The sequence below is a fragment of the Sphaerodactylus townsendi genome, linkage group LG11 (assembly GCF_021028975.2).
Source record: "Sphaerodactylus townsendi isolate TG3544 linkage group LG11, MPM_Stown_v2.3, whole genome shotgun sequence".
Classification (NCBI taxonomy): Eukaryota; Metazoa; Chordata; class Lepidosauria; order Squamata; family Sphaerodactylidae; genus Sphaerodactylus; species Sphaerodactylus townsendi.
Window position 1 is genome coordinate 12667664 of NC_059435.1, and position 20035 is coordinate 12687698.

General features: G+C 47.0%; 1 protein-coding gene across 1 annotated transcript in view; it reads right to left on the reverse strand.

The window, feature by feature from the left end:
• Positions 1-228: 228 nt before the first annotated feature.
• The window catches only part of IGFBP3 (insulin like growth factor binding protein 3), a 44492-nt gene continuing 24685 nt past the window's right edge, over positions 229-20035 (reverse strand). Inside the window, exon 4 of the mRNA XM_048511865.1 lies at positions 229-712. Coding sequence (XP_048367822.1) covers positions 587-712 — 126 coding nt within the window. The 3' untranslated portion in view covers positions 229-586. The remainder of the gene's footprint in view (positions 713-20035) is intronic.

The following is a 20035-nucleotide window of genomic DNA, read 5'->3' on the forward strand; positions in this document are numbered from 1 at the left end:
CGTCAGACCTGTATAAAAACAAAACAGAAGCTTAAAACTTAAAACCTCGGCACAATCCAACTCAGGCTAAGCATTCCTTCGATTTCAACGGGAGAGCAACAAGTTGATGCTTCGCTCTCCTGCTGAAATCTACAGGACTGAAAAGTGCTTAGTTTGGGTTGGATCGCACCCGATGCATTTAATATCTTTAACAAAGCTTACAATCTATAAATTCTTTATTTTTTTTTAAAGTCATCTTTCGGGATCAAATTGGTCACAGGCCGTTATTTAAAACAAAACAAAACAAAAGTCAGTGGAGACTCCCTGAATCCATTCTGAAGTGCCTATTTTCTCTTATTCTTTCTGGGGATCAATAGTGCAGATTTATTGGGGATTTCAGAGCTCCCTGCATGCACTTATAGAAAGCTGGAAGCTGGACGGTGGCCGGATGCAGCTGCAGCGTCCACAGAGTCATTCATTCCCCCAATATAAGCAGGGGGCAGGACCCCGAATTCCCAAGTCCAACACAGTCCGCGCTATATCCCAGTCACTCTGAGGTCTCTAGATGCCACACACAGATTCCATGGAAGATGGTGCACGTCGTCTCTCATTTGCTTTCTAAATTGTAGCAGTGAACGTCTCCCTTTCCCTTCCCATCATACGCAGGGAGGGGTTGCCCATATTTATCCACACACCAGCAGTAGCCTCTTTTCCGGCCTCTGGAAGGACGACACTGTGAAACGAGACAGAAGATACCGGTTGACAATATTTGGAATTTGGTACCATAATGCATTCAGATAACTAAAGGTCTTCTGACACTTTTACTTATACCCTGCTTTTCTCCCCAGTGGACACTAAAAGGAGGTTACGTCCAGCAGTGGGATCCAACTGGATCAACCACTGGTTCCCGGGCCCCCCCTCATTGTAATGAACTGAGTCAAGACAATTAGAATCTCCATAAAAGAAAGGGATCTTTATTGCAAAGCTTAGGTCCGTCCAAGGCTTTGTAGCCAATGAAGCAAAAATCACAGATAGAACTTCAAGAGAACTTTGGCCCAGCCCTCTCAGACTCATTCTCACGCCAGGCTAGGCCAGTCTGGGAAAGACGCCAAAAGAGAGGCAGGCAAGATAGCAGTAGAACAGTAGAACAAACAATGAACTCTAACAGGTGTTAACAGTAACGGTACACATTCCAATTCCCTCTTCACACTTACCTGGCTGCTGCGCCCGGCCCTCCCTTTCCGATGTTGGGTGGGGGAGGTGAGGGAAGATGGCTGTGGTGAGGCCCTCCCCCGAAGGCTGCGCACCATGCCATCACCCCAGAGTGGCCGCCAATTGGGCCGCGTGTCTCTGGGCCGGTGGCCCGATCTGCAGCCACCCTGGGGTGGTGCATTGGTGTGATTCAGTTGGTTAGCTACCGGTTCAGTAGAATTTCACCTCTGGTTACATTGCTCTCCCCGAGAATTGACGCAAGGTCACCTTGTGACCTTCCATGGCAAAGTAGGGGATCTGAATCTCCTAGGTCAGGGGTAGGGAACCTGCGGCACTCCAGATGTTCAGGAACTACAATTCCCATCAGCCCCTACCAGCATGGCCAATTGGCCATGCTGACAGAGGCTGATGGGAATTGTAGTTCCTGAACATCTGGAGAGCCGCAGGTTCCCTACCCCTGTCCTAGGTCCTCATCTCGACACGCTAACCACCACACTACGCTCACTTTGGCCCCTTCCGCACACGCAAAATAATGCGTTTTCAAACCAGTTTCACAACTGTTTGCAAGTGGATTTTGCCATTCTGCACAGCTTCAAAGAGCACTGAAAGCAGTTTGAAAGTGCATTATTCTGCATGTGCGGAATGAGCCGTAGTCTTAAGAGTGAATCCAGCTGTAGCACCCTAAGAGCTATCACAGTGGGCTCCTTAATCATGATGCACACTTAGCTTTGCAACCTTGGTTCAAACCAGACAGAAAACTAAAAGCAGCATTTCACTTTTCCATTCCGAGGAAGGAGGAATTCCTTGGTCTGGCTCCATTCCTTACACATTAGATAGGCTGTTCACCTTTGCTAGTGATTTGCTTTGTTTGCATTCCTGTTCATTCTCCAGTGGCGAATCCAAACAACTGACATCACTCTCTTGTCACAATAACCCGAAAGGTAGGTTAGGGGAGGAAAGGGTGTACAGAATAGTCCAGTATGAAAGCTAAGCAGGGTGGGAGAACACCACGGCAGGCGATGCAAAAGAAGGCATTTGTGAGCAACCTCCACTCCTCAGTTGCCTAGAAAGCGTCTTGCTGAGGTTACCGCAAGTCAGTTGAAATGTGGTGGCCCTTATATACATAATGAAGGCTGGTCTGAGAAAGACACCAGGCCAAAGATTACCCGGCAAGTTTCCCTGCCGAAGTGAGGATTCGCCTGTAGCTCTCCCAGATACCAGCCTGCCTTTTTGTTTGGAAGTGCTGCACAAACAATTATTTGCGAACGATACCTTCATCAAACGTTTGGGAAAACTCGAAAAAACTGCTCTGGAGAATGGCAGGGGTGGGGTTGACCCAGTACGTCTTGAATGATGCTGAAAATCCACAGAAACAATTTGTGGCAAAGCTTGCCTGAAAACATACAAATGTATGTGTATCTGTGCTATTAAACCACCTCCCTTAAAATAGAAAGACTCATCCACAGCCAGGGGCATAACGAGGCAAACTGTAGCCCTGGGCAAAACCTGAGTTGGATGCCCCCCCACCCCCCATGGGCGGCCACTCCACCATGACCAAATTTTTTTTGCACCAGGACATTGGTGCATGCAGGGGGTGCATTTTTAGACATATCAGCACCACAATTTCAGCGTATCATCAGGAGACTGTTCTTATGCTACCCCCCAAGTTTGGTGAGGTTTGGTTCAGGGTGTCCAAAGTTATGGACTCCCAAAGGGGGTGCCCAATCCCCCATTGTTTCCGAAGGGAGCTAATAGGAGATGGGGGCTACAGATTTGAGGGTCCATAACTTTGGCCCCCCTGAACCAAACTGCACCAAACCTGGGGGGTATCATTAGGGCAGTCTCCTGATGAGACCATGAAAGTTTTGAGACTGTGCCTTCAGAAATACGCCACGCCCCGACAGCCTACCCCATTGACAGCAATGCAGAAAACTCAATGCAGAACAAAGGTTCTTGGACAAATTTCGGGATGCTCCTGCAGGGAGGGCATTCTTGGACGTATCAGCACCAAAATTTCAGGGTATCATCTGGAAACTGTCCTGATGGGACTCCCCAAGGTTTGGTGCAGTTTGGTTCAGGGGGGCCAAAGTTATGGACCCTCAAAAGGGGTGCCCCATCCCCATCCTTTGCTAAGGAGATGGGGGATAAAACTTGTAATGGCAACAGGCCGTAAAAAGAGAGCCTCCGTTTGAGAATATTTTAATGAAGCCACTCTACCTATGGGTAAGGCAGGCATGCATGCAAAATGCAACACAGCAACAAAGAAATGCAAGGCCTGGTTTCCTGCGTGGAACATCATCATGAGAAGAACTATTTATGCAGAAAACCACTGATTACTGATTTAAATGGTGATTTAAATCAAATCCGCCCTGATATTAATAACACCTCATTTAAGTCAGTGCAACTTAAATGTGCTTAACTTTGAGTGTCCTCACTGGCTTATTCTGGTATAAGGATTCTGTGTGTTCCTGCCAAGTAAAACACTAGAACTGTGCAAAAGCATTTAAGATCAGGCTTGGGTTTACATGCTCAAACCAAAAGGTTTGGGTAATGTCAGAAATTTCCACTGAGTGGGCGCAGACTGAGGCTCGAGGCCGGGCATCTTTATCTTATCGAATGAGTGGAATTTTGATGATCCTCGCTGAAGAACGACAATGAAAGTTTACCTCCAACGCCAAACGGCTATTAAAGTTCTACTTATCACACCATAAAACCTATTCTTAGGGGAAAGCCTTATAAATCACTTGAAGTAACACTACACACCACAGCTGTCCGCCAACACGAAGCTGCATCGGACTTTTAACGGGCCTGCGGTAATCCCAGGGGTAACTGAATTAAAGCATGGACCCTTTATTTGGGAAAGAAAGGCAGTCGATTCTTGATAGGTCTCAAAGACAGCACATGCCCGGCCAAGACGCTTTTGGCAGAAGTAACAACTTCACTTGCATCTGTCTGCCAGAGGAATTCTAAGCTTGTAGCTGACATTTATTAGCAGATACATAATCCTCTGCTACAGAGTTCTTCAACAACTGCTAGGGATACTGGTATATTGAAGGGGGGGGTGTCTATGTTTCTCTTTTCCTATATACAAGGTTGCCTACATACACAACCGAAGTAATTCCGAAACAAGGCAATCAGCTGGTGTGACTGAGCTAAAGATGACCTTGCCCCAAAAAACATTTAATAAAAGTGTGTGTGTGTGTTAAGAGGAGGGAGAAAGAGGTCATTCTTACCTATTTCACACAGTGGCGTACCGCCCATTGGGCCAAGTGGGCAGTTGCCCAAGGCGCAGAAATTTTTAGTCAAGTGGGGGCGCCTGATTTCTAAGCCCCGCCCACTCTGGCTAAGCCCCACCCACAAGCCACCAGAGGCAGAGTAGGAGGACGTGGAGCTCTGCCTCTGGTGAACTTGGGCTGCCCAGGAAGGGTGAGTGACACGGCCGGGCTGCTCCATCCATGGGGGGGGGGCATCAAACTCAGGTTTTGGCCAGGGCTCCAGTTTGCCTACTTACGCCACTGATTTCACAGACCTGCCTGCCTATTCTTTAAGTCCCCATTAACACAGCAAGTTTTTTTTTAAAAAAAGCTAATTTCCATAGCATGCGCAGCATTTATTTTACTAAAATAATTTGCACCCCACTTTTCCAAAACAGCCTTTCTTGAATCGTCTATAAATGAATTAAAACAAATACCCAAAAATGTAATATGTGGCACCATCGCATTTATGGTGATGTTTCTTTAGAATACCCACTTCCTGGAGATGTCTTGTCGGCAACGTTGTGTGGAATGCTGTCTTATGCATTCCATGGTTAACCTCATTCTCCCAAATTGTGGAACAAACCGTCCACATGTGAATTGCTCAAATGATAGACTTAATGGCACGCGGTGCCCAGCTGCTAAAACATGTTCTACAGAGCTCTGGCAAAGGCCATTTTGCTAAAGAAGAATTATTTTTAGGGGAGCGTGGCTTCAATTCGACTTGTCCTGACCTAGCAAACTACCAGTATGAGTGCACAGATATCCTCAGGGAAATGCCATTTGGTTGAAAATCCTAATTCAAAAAAATTAAAGGAAGACTGTCTTGACAGTTAACAGAGCTGGTTTGATGTATCTTCATTCATGCTCATAGAAACTGTGGCATTTATGAGCTACTTCAGATACTGTGGTTTTTAGGGGCAGACCAAAGATAGACCAAAGATGCTCTATTTACAGTGTAATCCTATGCAGAGTTACTCCTGTCTATTTCCATGACTTTGTAGAATCATAGAGTTGGAAGAGACCCCAAGGGCCAACAAGTCCAACCCCCTGCAATGCAGGAACACATAATCAAAGCAGTCCTAACAGATGGCCATCCAGCCTCTGTTAAAAAACCTCCAAAGAAGGAGACTCCACCACACTCCGAGGCAGTGCATTCTACTATTGAACAGCCCTGATGGTCAGGAAGTTTTTCCTGATGTTTAGGTGGAATCTCTTTTCCTTCACCTTGAACCCATTACTCCTGGTCCTAGTCTCTGGAGCATGGCAAGACAGCTGTGTTCGTGGCTGTTACAAAAGTTGGCTGAGATGTTTAGATGTGGCAATGTTGCTGTTAAAAGCATTATATTTGTCTTGCAGCCCAATCCAAAGGGGAATGGCTTAAGCATGGCCTGGAAGCTGCATGGGCCCGCTCCGACATGTTTGCCCACTCCACCAGTGTAAATGACACCTATGTCAGTGGGGAGGGTAAACAGGGCAGTGGACAGGGGTCGCAGAGTTCTGCGGCGCCCAACCCAGAAGAGGTGCCTCCCCCAGAGCTGCACTGGCATAACGGAGGATCCTAGCACAAGTGGGGATGGACTAGGCGCATTCCCATGGGTGGATCAGCGTTCATTTGGCTTCCACTAGGCTTTTGGCCCAGTGAGGTTCAAATGGAGTAACACTGCTTTAAATAGTAAGAGATCTGATCAAGTTGCCATTCTCTCACTAGACAGCCTGTGTGTTGCAGTGGTTAAGAGTAGGTGGACTCTAATCCGGAGAACCAGGTTTGATTCCCCACTCCTCCACATGAATGGCAGACTCTTGTCTGGTCAACTGGATTTGTTTCCCTGCTCCTCCACATGAAGCCTGAAGGGGGACCTTGGGCTAGTCACAGTTCTCTCAGAACTCTCTCAGCCCCACCTGCCACACAAGGTGTCTGTTCTGGGGTGAGGTTGGGAAAAGGAGTTTCTAAGCTGCCTTGAGACTCTTTACAGGAGAAAAAGGTGGGGGTATAAATCCAAACTCCTCTTCTAGCTTTTCACAACGTTGTCTAAATTTGGTTTTCCTCAGAAATTTTGGAAACGGATTTGAATTTGTTATTCATCTCCCATATCCAAGGTGCCGACTAATGGTATATTTTCTGTACCATTTCCTCCTGAGAGAGGTACTAAACAGGGTTGTCCACTTTCTCCTCTTTGTTTTGACCTATATCTACCACCTCTGGCTTGCGCCAGGGGATAAATAATAATATTCATGGCTTTGTACATAACTCCTAGGAATTTAAAATTATTCTTTATGCAGATGATCTTTTATCATTTAGTTCAGTCTTCCATTCCTGCATTAATATGACTAATACCTTTTAAGACCTGTCTGGATATTTGTTTAATTAGGCAAACTTTTGAGTTGATGCCAATACGAATCAATATATCATGGAGTGCATTCGCCTGTGGACATTTTTAGTGGTGCCCAGATGTCATTGAGATATTGATTCCTAAATGTGATTATGCTAAATTTTAACATGCCCCTTGATGATGTATCTTTGGATTTGGACGGACGGACGGACAACTTTAAACTGTCAGGACTGCAACTCCCAACATGCACTGGTTCCCGCCTTTTCCCCCAAAGTGCGGGAAAACAAACTGAGAAGCTACATTCCACCAGAGCTTCAGCACCAATGGGAGACCAGGAGCTGGGAGGAGGGGAAGAGTTGATTGGTTGCTGTCTGTTTTTGTAAATAGTTTAAATACTGGAACTGAGGACAAGAATCCTCAGTTCCAGCACCCTGTACCTAGGGCGACATATATCAATAAAGTTCTTTTTTAAGCTGCTTTGTTTGAGTGTGTTCAGTCTTACATAAACTTGTCTTTATGGGGCAATACAAATACATTCAAAATGAATATTATTTACTTAGGATTATTTATATTGTATGTGAAATTTCTTTCAACATACCTTCCAGATGTATTCATAAAATTAATATTTTGTTTTGGAAACTTAAATGGGGTTTGTTCTGGGAAGAAGTTATTGCTCATATACATTTTAATGTTAATTGCTTTTCAGGATACTAGTCTTTCCATTTCTTGGAGGATAACGGATGGTGAATAAAAACAAACCCTCCACGCTCTTACTACCCCTAAGAGACTCATATTGCAACGCTGGAAAGATAAAAATCCACCTCCAATAAATCAATAGACTGAGGAAATTAGAACTCAGAACTCTATCAATATTGAATGTATATAGACGACAATATTATACAGACTTATTTTTAGATATTTGGAAACTTGTGCGTAGATCAGGCACCACTGCTGTCAAATTTTTGTCTCTATTTTATACGAATCTTTTCTTTTGAGTGGTTGATCTCCACCCACCCACCCTTAAAAGAACGAAATAATAATAAAGAAGAATGGAGTAAAGAGAGGATCGAAACGCCAAAGATGTGCACATGAATGAATGCAATGTACACATGAACCACAATGAGCACATTCATGCTGATCAAGGAACCGGGGACATGATTTCTGCTGAGTCACAAAGGAACAAATCAGTGCGTGCTCGAGCGCGGCATGAAATGGATCGCTGACTCAAGAGTTTACTAATGGTATTCTCCAGCTGTCACAGTGAAACTTGCTGAGTCACAAGCTGATGGTAGCTTCGTTTTCTTCCTTCTCCCATGACTATTTCCAATACTAGACAGCACACCGACAAACCCCTATCATAAGAGGCCATATATTATGTTGAGAACCTGGGCATTCTCAAGTGTTGCATGTTTACACGAGGTCGTATATTACTACACGGCAAATATCATTCCACACAGATGAACCACAGTGAGGAAGTCTCCTGGGTGCCCTCAACTATGAAGGATCTTGGATGTGACCATGTTTTCCTAATAGAAGAAGAAGAGTTTGGATTTATACCTCACCTTTCTCTCCTGTAATGAGTCTCAAAGTGGCTTGCAAACCACTTCTCTTCCTTTCCCCACAAACATTTCCTTTCTCCTCCTTCCCTCCCTCTCCCCACAACAGACAGCTTGTGTGGTAGGGGGGAGCTCAAAGAGTTCTGAGAGAACTGCGACTATCCAAAGGTTGCCCAGCAGGCTTCATGTGGAGGCGCGGGGCAATAAATCCAGTCCGCCACTCATGTGGAGGAATGGGGAATCAAACCGGGTTCTCCAGATTAGAGTCCACCGCTTTTTCCCTCTACGCCACCCTGGTTCTCCACACATATTCTTGCTGACACATAAATATTCTTGCTCAGTTTCTCAACCTGCACACTGAGAAATCAATATTTTGAGAGAAGTGGCCTGGCTGTCATCCAGAAATAACATTGGTCTTACCTGTGAAGGAGACTTCTCCATTGAGCATTGGATGACATCTGGGTTATTGTCAGCTACCATTCAGATGTCATCCTGCTCAATGGAGAATAAATAGCAGCCAGTGTGGTGTGCTGGTTAGAGTGTCAGACTAGGATCTAGAGACCCAAGTTTGAATGCTAACTCTGCAAAGGATGTGTGCTATTGTGAAATGTGTCACACGCTCTCAGCTGCACCAGTTTCACAAAGTTGTGAGGCTAAATAGGAGGAGAGGAAAATGATGCATATTGCATTGGGTCTCCATTGGGGAAAAGTACAAATTGACTGTCCGAGATATGTGGGCATTAGGAATTTCTCTCCCAGGCTGGCCCTAGACAAATCTGAACGTGACTCTGACTGTTCTGTTGTGGAGCTTCTGTTAAACAACACAGATGTCATGCTCTTGGAAAAAGCAGCAAAATTTCTTTTACAAGTGACCAAACTTTCTAAGTAATGTAATATACAGTCTTCCTGTCTGCGCTTTGAATGTACTCTTGATTTGTATTTCAAAAATGTCTGGCAATGCTCTAGAACCTATTTTTAAATGCCAAATAAAGGTTGTTGTTGTTGTTGTTGTTACAAATGAAGTAAGTAAATAAATGAAATTGTCAAATGGCAAATGTGGAGAGAGAGGGAGTGCAGCTTCTTTAGAACTATTAAAACCTGGACAAAATGTTTCTGGCTAACAGAATTCCATTTACTCAGAAGAGTAATTTCCAGGAGACTAAATTCAATTAGAACAGCGATTTTTTAAAAAGACACGGAGCCATTTCAAATTAAAGGGAAAACACTGATGTTTGCAAGACGCTGGAAACCTTGGAACGCAACTTTGATAATAAATCCCACCCATATTTGTCCCCCAACTCATTTTACTTCTTTTATCCTTCTGCTGGGCAGCAGGAGCCCGGCCTACAGATTCCCCTACTCTCGAGGAGGCCAACCTGCTCCGTGGATGGCCACAGGGGCTTAGGAGGATTCTCAAGCTTCACCAACGACGTGCAGGAACATTCAGCAAAACAGGAAACTTTCTTGGTCTTAGAGACTGTTTGGGTTCTTTTATCCCCAGCATGTGTTAGCTCTACAGTTCCTTGTCTAGGACAGTTTGGGAGGAGCAGGTAGCCGGAGTGATTTCTTAGTTGGAGAGCCACCCCCTCTGGTTACCGTCTCCCGCCACGGAGCCAGCGTCACCCACAACCTTCCAAGGGCTTGCGTTCCTCAAAAAGCTAGGTATTGTGCTGGGCAGACTCCTCACCCTCCCAAATGTTTGTTTTATCCATGTTTATATCATTACAGTATATGAACGAACGCCACTTACTCTAGCTGAAAAATAAAGGGTGTATTCTCTTTATACCTTCGGGCAGGAAAGGCAAGCATCATACCGCATGCTAGAATAACACAATGCTGGCTGCCCTTGAGTCCTTCAAGGGCCAGACTCTTTGGCCTTGCCCGAACACAACAACCCGGTGGACTTGGATGCAGCAAGTTTGAGAAAGAAGGATGAAGCTCGGCATGAACACAGGCTTATTGGGGGGGGGGGGGGGGGCCAGAAGCCACATCGCATTTTGCTCATTAATTGCACAGCTGACACTTCCCAATGCATCTGTTTCCAGTGCAATTTCTTCAGTGGCCTAATTTATACTTGACCTTTAACTGGAAGCGTTGTCAACGGTACAGCAAAAGCGGAGAGTGAGATTTTTCCCCTCTGCATCTCTAAGTATACGAGAATTCAAAATTGGTGGGGGGTGAAAAGTGTTGTGAAGATACAGACCACTGTAGGGTTTTCAGGGCTAGAGATGAGCAGAGTGGTTTGCTCTCCCCGGCCTCTGCAAAGCAACCCTGGACCTCCCATCCAGGTTCTAACTGCGGCTGACCCTGCTTAGTGGGACAAATGCCCATATTTGGGAAATGGATTCATAAGAACATAAGAACTAGCCTGCTGGATCAGACCAGAGTTCATCAAGTCCAGCACTCTGCTACTCGCGGTGGCCCACCAGGTGCCTTGGGGAGCTCACGTGCAGGAGGTGAAAGCAATGGCCTTCTGCTGCTGCTGCTCCCAAGCACCTGGTCTGCTAAGGCATTTGCAATCTCAGATCAAGGAGGATCAAGATTGGTAGCCATAGATCGACTTCTCCTCCATAAATCTGTCCAAGCCCCTTTTAAAGCTATCCAGGTTAGTGGCCATCACCACCTCCTGTGGCAGCATATTCCAAACACCAAGCACACGTTGAAGAAGTGTTTCCTTTCATTAGTCCTAATTCTTCCCCCCAGCATTTTCAATGAATGCCCCCCGGTTCTAGTATTGTAAGAAAGAGAGAAAAATTTCTCTCTGTCCACATTTTCTACCCCATGCATAATTTTATAGACTTCAATCATATCCCCCCTCAGCCGTCTCCTCTCCAAACTAAAGAGTCCCAAACGCTGCAGCCTCTCCTCATAAGGAAGGTGCTCCGATCCTTCAATCATCCTCGTTGCTGTGAGAATCATCCTCGATTCCAGTGAGAAACTGCACTGAAATAGCTAAGTCCTGCCCGGTCCTGATTGGCTAGGGGGGAATAGCCTGAGAGGAGAAAAAGAGGCATCTCCAGAGCTGTGGAGGTTCTTTTTCCTCTGGGGAGAGTTGGAGTGAGGGAGACGCCAGAAAAGGAGTCTGAGCCAGAAAACCTATGAGGGCTACTGAATATATAAAATTAGGGTGACCTTAGGAACGTGTCTTTGGGGCTTGCTTACTCTCCCTTAAGGGGAGGTCTAGATTTGGCTGCAGGGAAACGCCTGAGGGAGACTGGTCAGTTTGAAGTGGAAGACCAGCTTCCTGAGGACGGAGCTGTGACCCTTCTTGGTTTAAGCCAGTAGACACGGGGGTTCTAGGCAGGGACCCAAACTGTCGGTCATAGGACCATCTGAGAGCCTAAACAAACAGTCTGAATGAACAGGTTGGCCTCCATGTCGGACAGGATGCTGAACTAGATGGACCACTGGTCAGAACCAGCAAGGCTCTTCCTATGTTCCACAACTTTCCCAACTAGCAGCAAAAGAGGAGCGTTTTCAATGCTGACACATTCAAGGAAAATGTTCTCCTTGTAGATGACCTGACCTTGTACAAACTGACCTCTTACTAAAAGTGGCCTTTGGCATTTTATTTCTGCTCTCCATGGAGGAGACAGTGAAGAAGAAGAAGAAGAGTTTGGATTTATATCCCCCCTTTCTCTCCTGCAGGAGACTCAAAGGGGCTGACAATCTCCTTGCCCTTCCCCCCTCACAACAAACACCCTGTGAGGTGGGTGGGGCTGAGAGAGCTCCGAGAAGCTGTGACTAGCCCAAGGTCACCCAGCTGGCGTGTGTGGGAGTGTACAGGCTAATCTGCATTCCCCAGATAAGCCTCCACAGCTCAGGCGGCAGAGCTGGGAATCAAACCCGGTTCCTCCAGATTAGATACATGAGCTCTTAACCTTCTACGCCACTGCTGCTGTCTTACAAACTCCTTCCCTTCCTCTCCCCACAACAGACACCTTGTGAGGGAGGTGGGGCTGGTTTTTAAGCAACTGGTTTTTTTCCATTTGTTTTTAGAAGAAGAAGAGTATAAGAGTTTGGATTTATATCCCCCCTTTCTCTCCTGCAGGAGACTCAAAGGGGCTTACAATCTCCTTGCCCTTCCCCCCTCACAACAAACACCCTGTGAGGTAGGTGGGGCTGAGGGAGTCTGAGCTGTGATTTCGCCCAAGGTCACCCAGCTGGCGTGTGTGGGAGTGCACAGGCTAATCTGAATTCCCCAGATAAGCCTCCACAGCTCAGGCTGACTATTGGTGAGCTGAGAATCCCAAAAACCCTCCGGTTCCTCCAGATTAGATACACGAGCTCTTAACCTCCTACGCCACTGCTGCTCCTATGCCACTGCTGTGAAGTAGATCTCTAAAGATGAAGCAAGTAACCTAACGACTGTCAACTCCTCCATCCGGTCCATCATTTCTCCTATCTGAATGAAAACAAATCACGCTGGCGGGAAGTGTGAATAAATTACTTACAAGCAAAGCCAGCGATGGGTTTATTATGGAGGTGAATCAGCAGTTTAGCAGACCTACAGCCCATTCCTATTGCGGGGGCGGGGGGGGGGGGGCAGAATGGGTGCTTGGAGTTGGCACGGCACATTTGCCCACCCCGCTGGCATAACTGGCAATGACACCAGCAGGGAGAGCAAACTGCGGGGGCGACCCACAAGAGAGTCTGACCCCCAGAGCTACGTTGACGTCCAGGAGGATGACAGCACGGCTGGGGGTATTCTGGTGGCAGAGCTGGACTTTGGATCTGGGAACACTTCTGGCGAAACTCTGGAGCGTGCTTTGGGGGCTTTCAGGCAGCCGGGGAGTTTCTGGTGTTTGCTGCCTCCCTGCACCAGCCGGCAGCCCACTGGAGGCAGCGCAGCAGCAACCGTTCCCAGTCAACCCTGTTGACTGGGCTAGTAGAGTAACAACACCTAGGGCAGGTACCAGGACACCACCGGTCCCTGACAATAGTGGGACCCCACCTGCAAACAGTAAGCTTCTATCCCTCAACATAATTACAGGGGAGGAAGCTTGAAAACAGGATGCCTGAAAGATTTCCAGTGTAATTTGCTGAGAGTGAACCTCACTGAAAACACCTGAGTAGGATTCCAAGCAGACATGCTTGAGGAAAGCACACAGGCGACCCTGCTGCTCAGATGGGATTAATGCCAGTGAAGGAGATTCCCAAGGCAATGCAAAACCAATTCCTATCACCTTCTGTTCTGCAGCCCAAAAGCCTTCTGGGAATATTCAACACAAACGGCGCAAGCTCCGCACAGAGCCAGTTGGCTGGGGGAAGGAACTGCTGTTGTCACTCTTGGTTCACGACAGCTTTTTACAGCGGGGAAGCATTCTTTTGTTTTCCAGAAAACAAATGCTACTGACTGTTGTGCGTATTCCGGGGCGTTTGGCCGTGGTCTGGCAGCTTTCGGTCCTAACGTTTTGCCTGTGGCAGATGCCAGCCCCAGGTGCAGCCAAAACGTAAGGAGCAAAAACTACCAGACCACAGCCACTTACACCCCCCCCCCCCCAAAAAAAAAATCCACAACAGCCAGTTGATTCTGGTCATGAACGCCTCCGGCAATACAAATGCTACAGAATTTGCATCCAAGCTAGCAACAGCAGCAAGGAAGGAAGCAAACAAAATAACTTGTTTTAAAATGCCACATGGGCGATCTGATCCTCAGGTCTGTTTTTGCATGAGTTAAATAACCGTGTAGGGAGGAGAGGCAGCGTAGTGTAGCTCAATCGCATCAGAGAAGCTCAGCAGAGTCAGTACACAGAAGGGAGACAACCAAGGAAGCCTCTGCAGAGGAAGGCAATGGCAAACCACCTCTACTCCTCGCCTGTCTTGAAAATCCTGCGCTGAGGTCACCATAAGTCAACTGCAACTTGACAATACTTGACCCGCACAAATAACCATGGAAGACGGGAAGGGCAAGAATTGCTTCAGCTGTGAAGCCGTCACATTATTATGGTGGGAATATAAGCCAGAGGCGAGGGTTGCCAACTTCCAGATAGGGCCTGGAGATCTCCCAGAACTACAAATGATCTCCAGACTACTGGGATCAGTTCTCCGGGAAAAGCTGGCTGATTTTGGAGGACCGACTCTACGGCATTATACCCAGCTGAGGTTTCTCCCCTCCCCAGATTCCTCCCCCCCCCCCCCCCCGGACCCCACCCCAGGCTCCACCACCAAATCTTCACAACTTGGGAGTTGGCAACCCTACTTCAGGTAGCATCCTAAACTGGATGCAGGCAACAGGCAAAGAAAAGGCACCGTAGAGGTGGGGCAGATATTACACTGGAAATAACTCAAATCCGCAAGGGTTTTCTGGAGTGACGCCCAATAAGATGTAATCCCGTGACCAAGTGGATTTGCAGGTCAGTGGAACACAGCAGGATAAACTTGCTCCACAAGATAAGAAAGTAAATGGAAGATCTCTGGTAGCAAGAAACAAAACCTGTTTTTCTGATGTTGCAAAAACTGAGCAGTGGAAACTCATGATGTGGGCGTGTCTTGTAGGCTCGACGTGTTCCCTGGAACTACATTTTTAAATTCCTTTAATGCAGCACTTGCTTCTTTCCTGGAGTTAATGTCAGATGGAATCAGAGATTCAAACTAGACCAGACCTGGGCATTATACGGCCCGCGGGCCACATCCGGCCCACCGGATGACCCTGACTGGCCCCCCTGCCGTGCTGGGGAGCGAGGCATCTTTGAAAGCCCCGCAGAAGCCGGTTGCCTTGGCTGCTGGCTTCTGCGGGGCTTTCAAAAGCGCCTCGCTCCCCTGCCTTTTGGCCCAGCCCTCCACAATATTTTCTGTTTCTTATGCGGCCCCATGGAAAAAATAATTGCCCACCCCTGAACTAGACAATCACCAGGGATGACAACTTTCTACCCAAAGCACAAATATATGTTCGTACATATTTACCAGAGGTTCCCAACGTGGTGCCTGCCAGCACCTTTTCTGACACCTGCCAAGTGTTTTTGGAAAGTGGGCTATGCTATACTTTTTTCATTTTCTTTTTCTGAATCGCTGTGCAGTAGCTGGGGCGTTCATTTTGTAGCCGGCTCCAGCTGCTGCGCCAGTCATTTTACAGCTGTGCCCACTACCCTGTGTCAGAATTCCCAAAGTGCCTGCAGGTTCAAAAAAAAGGTTGGGGACCTTGGGGCAGATCAACATTTGTATAGTAGAGGAGTCAACATGATGCGGCAAAACACGTTTCTTCCAGAGGAGATAAACATGAGAGCCAAAGGTGACCAGAAAGGCTGAAGACAAAGTATAAGCCCCTAAATCAGGGGTAGGGAACCTGCGGCTCGAGAGCCGCATGCGGCTCTTCTGCCCTTGCATTGTGGCTCCACGAGCTGAGCCGCCGGCCCCATCCTTTCCCACCCTGCAGGCAGCAGTGACGCCTACCAACTTCACCCATGATCGGCTGGGCTGCCAGCGCTGGGAGGGCTTCCCCTCTACCGCCCGCGTTGGAGGCGGGGCAGGCGTTTTCCCGGTGGCCGGAGAGCCCGAGCTGCCGACTTCATCCTTGCCCACCTGCTGCAGTAGCCGGGCCGAGGTGCATCCATGCGCTTCTCGGGGAAACGAGCCGAGGAGTAAAAGGTAAAAGGCCTATATATATAGTGTTATCTTTATTTTAAATGTCAAAAATTATTTGCGGCTCCAAGTGTTTTCTTTTCGCATGGAAAACGGGTCCAAATGGCTCTTTGAGTGTTAAAGGTTCCCTACCCCTGCCCTAAATGTACTTAGTCACCAAGTCTTCATCCTGTTAGTCAATCTGATCACAACCTCAACTTCAATAAGACTATCAGTTGTTGCTTTTTAAAGGTAAAGAGAGTGCAAGTATTGGGTCATTACCGACCCACGGGGCAACGTCACATTACCACGTTTACTAGACTGACTTTGTTTATGGGGTTGTTTGTGTTGCCTTCCCCAGTTGCCTACGCTTTACCTCCAGGAAGCTCATTTTACCGATCTCAGAAGGCTGAGCGAACTTTCACTCGGCTACCTGAAACTAGCTTCCGCCGGAATCGAGCTCAGGTTGGGAGCAAAGCTTGGACTGCTTTACTACAATTTACCAATCGACTCCTGGCAATCAGCCCCCTCAGTGTTCTTTCAGAAACGCTCCCCTTTTTCATTACGTTGTTCATATCTGCCTGCGGCGAGCTCTAGGAGAGAACGAATGCCTACTTGGTTCTACGCCAAAAAGGGGAGAAGGGAAGGCGTGATTATACGCGGGGATTGGCTAAGGGGCCAGAAGAGCACACGGGACTTCTCAAGAATCCTGTGCATCCGACAGGAGAGATCCCCAAGGGCACATTTGGAAGCGTCAGATATTCCGATGGACCGTTTGGAGCAGCGCTGCAAGCGCCCGGTCCTTCCGGAGCACAGCAGCTGGGACACCGGTATCCGCTCACTGGGTGGAATGTATCCAACACTCATGCCAACATGGACGCCGGCAACAGCTGTCGTTCCATGGAGCCTCTGTCTGAAATTACTGCAAACGATAGCTGTGAGAGCCAGCGAGCGCGGATTTCAAGGAGCATTTCTTCCGTTATTGTTCCAAGTAATGCCCCGGGAAGTGTCCGTTCTGGCAGAAGCCTACGCCCAGGGGTGATTAATTTGATTCCAAACGGTTCTTAATTTATGATGCCTTCATTGAGGCAGGAGGTACAAAAAGCACATTGTACGCGGGCAGTTGAAGACTTTTGTTAAGCAATTTGTACCGGGGCAATGAGAAATGAAGGAACTGTGGAGGATAAGGGTGTATCCAATCATGCTGTTCAACAGAATTCCACCCTCCCCCTCCCCCAGAGAATGACCCCAGCTTTCCCACCCCTCCACCAAATAGGTGTATATAAAGAGTTATCACGCAGCAGCCGACTTATGGTAACCCATTAGAGAAAGAAGCAAAGGTGGTTTGCCATCCAAGGGCCATCCCAGCTCAGCTTCTGAGATCTGACAAGACTGGGCCAACTTGGGCCATCCAGTCAAGATCTTCACCAAATACTCAGGTATACTGTCATTTTTTTAAAAAGGTGCAGCACTCACTCATTCCCTTATGTTCTTAGCTGCTGGTGCTCAACTTTGAAAGGCTGGTCCATTCAAAAAGAAATTTAAAGGGGATGGTGAGGCGGGAAGTGATGTCACCAGCATGCCCCAGTCAGTGCTCTGCGCACTGCAAACTGCCTTCTGCTGCACATGCGCAAATACTTTGAGCTTAACCCTACAATAGGTACTAGATAACTCTTATTGCCTGAACAGTTACTTTTGTTATATTGTTATGGAATCTGGAAATTTTACCTACCTATTTATCTGGGTGAATGCATTTTCACAGTAAGACATTGTGTGTTTGAACTACACCTTCCTCGTGTAAGAAATGTACGTTTTTGCAACGCTGTTTACAAAACTGCTTGAAGCAAACAACTCACCACTGACAGTACCCCACTGTACCCCACTGACAGTACCAGACTAAACATGTGCAATGATTTCCAGAAATAAGTCAGCAAAGCAGGACCAACACAGAAATAAGTCAGCCAAGCAGGACCAGCACAAACAGAGAATGGGTTGGATCCTTCCAGCTTCTCCCACCAAAAGGCTAGGACGCTCAATCCCCCTTCATCCTGCAGTCCCTATCCCAAATGGCTTTTGTAGATGCAGGTCCCGTGATTCATACGTAGGGCTGGCAACCTCCAGAGTGGGCCTGGAGATCTGGGATTCCAACTGATCTCCATGTCAGTTTTTCTGGGGGAAAATGGCTGTTTTGCAAAGTGGATCCCATGGAATTATACCCCACTGGAATTCTTCCCTTTCCCAAATTCAACACTCCTAAGGCAACACCCCCAAATTCTCCAGGTATTTCCCACCCTGGAGTTGGCAACCCTACCCACACAGCCTTTTCGGCTGGTCAAAGAAGACAACTTCCTCCTTGCTTGCAAGCAAAAAAAGTTAGAAAGACTGAACTCAGTATGGCCTCCAGTAAGAAATCTAGCAGCATCTTCAAAATCTCAGCCTGTTGTATTTGAGAGGCGTCAGGGGGCAAAAATGCTTCTCATCAAAGTTTAAGGACCATTAAAAATCTAGACTGCAGCTTCAAGCCTTCGGTCTCTACTGACGCACAGTATCTTGTCTACCCCCCGCGGTCCTTTTTGAACCACTGCTCACTTTCCATAGGTTCCATCCCTTTTTTCCTATTTATTTTATTAAATGTATATCCCACCCATTCCCAGTCAGGGCAGGGCTCTGGGCAGCATACAAGGAATGAAATTAATTGCCTAGTTCTTTGTAAAAGGGAACCAAACACATGAATCCTGAAAAACAGGTTGCAAGAGAGAATGCACAACAACTCAATCTATTGTGCACATAAACAGCTGTCAAAAACACTTTAAAATACATTCCTAATCAGTAACCTGGAGAATAAAGACATACTACCGAAATTCGAAGCAAACTTTTGATTTCCTCAGAATTCCTTTCTCAAGTTCAATTCTAAACAATGAGGAGGAAGAGTTCCAATTTATACCTAGCCTTCCTCTCCTGTAAGGAGTCTCAAAGTGTCTTAGAAGAAGAAGAGTTTGGATTTATATCCCCCCTTTCTCTCCTGCAGGAGACTCAAAGGGGCTGACAATCTCCTTGCCCTTCCCCCCTCACAACAAACACCCTGTGAGGTGGGTGGGGCTGAGAGAGCTCCGAGAAGCTGTGACTAGCCCAAGGTCACCCAGCTGGCATGTGTGGGAGTGCCCAGGCTAATCTGAATTCCCCAGATCAGCCTCCACAGCTCAGGCGGCAGAGCTGGGAATCAAACCCGGTTCCTCCAGATTAGATACATGAGCTCTTAACCTTCTACGCCACTGCTGCTGTCTTACAAACTCCTTCCCTTCCTCTCCCCACAACAGACACACCTGCATTGAGGGAGGTGGGGCTGAGAAGAGTTCAGAGAGAACTGTGACTGGCCCAAGTCTCACTCAGCAGGCTTCATGTGTGAAGGAGTTGGGAAACAAATACAGTTCACCTGATAAGAGTCCACCACTCATATGGAGGAGTCTCGAACAGTTCTCCAGATTAAAATCCACCGCTCTGCATGAGCTTCACTGCGCTGGGAACAAAAGATATTTCAGGGCTCTTCACAAATGAATTGTTGGCTGGAGGAAGGAAAGCCTCCAGATTAGCCTTCCCTCCAAATCTATGAAAGCCAACAGTTATTTGACTCTTGTCTCTTATATTAACTGGAACTCACTTCTGTCAAAGAAGTTTTGATAGATTCAAGGCCCCAGATAAGTATGGTACCTACAACTTTCCCTGTGTCCTGTAGTATTTTTTAACAGTGATTCTACTACAGTCTCTCCCAATGAGAAGTACAACATTTATGTATAATTTCACATCACAATATTTTCTGGTCATTGCTTGTTTATATGTTAACTGTACACCGAAGGTGGCTCATGAATTTATTACTAAACTAGTTGCTTTCCTTGCTAGCTCCAATATTTAACAGACCTCTTAAAGCAATAATGGAAGTATCAAAAAATAGTGGGGAAGTCAAGACCAGGGTTACGGGGTTAGCTGTGGCGGCAACCGGGATTATTCCTATCTTTATTTGTATACTGTTAAAAGGCTAGGAGCAAAATATGGACTTAACCACTATGTTCAATATATCTATCTCTGCCTTTAATATGTTTCGGGTCGCCTGCAAACGGTCTTTCGATGCCACTTGGGGAGAAAG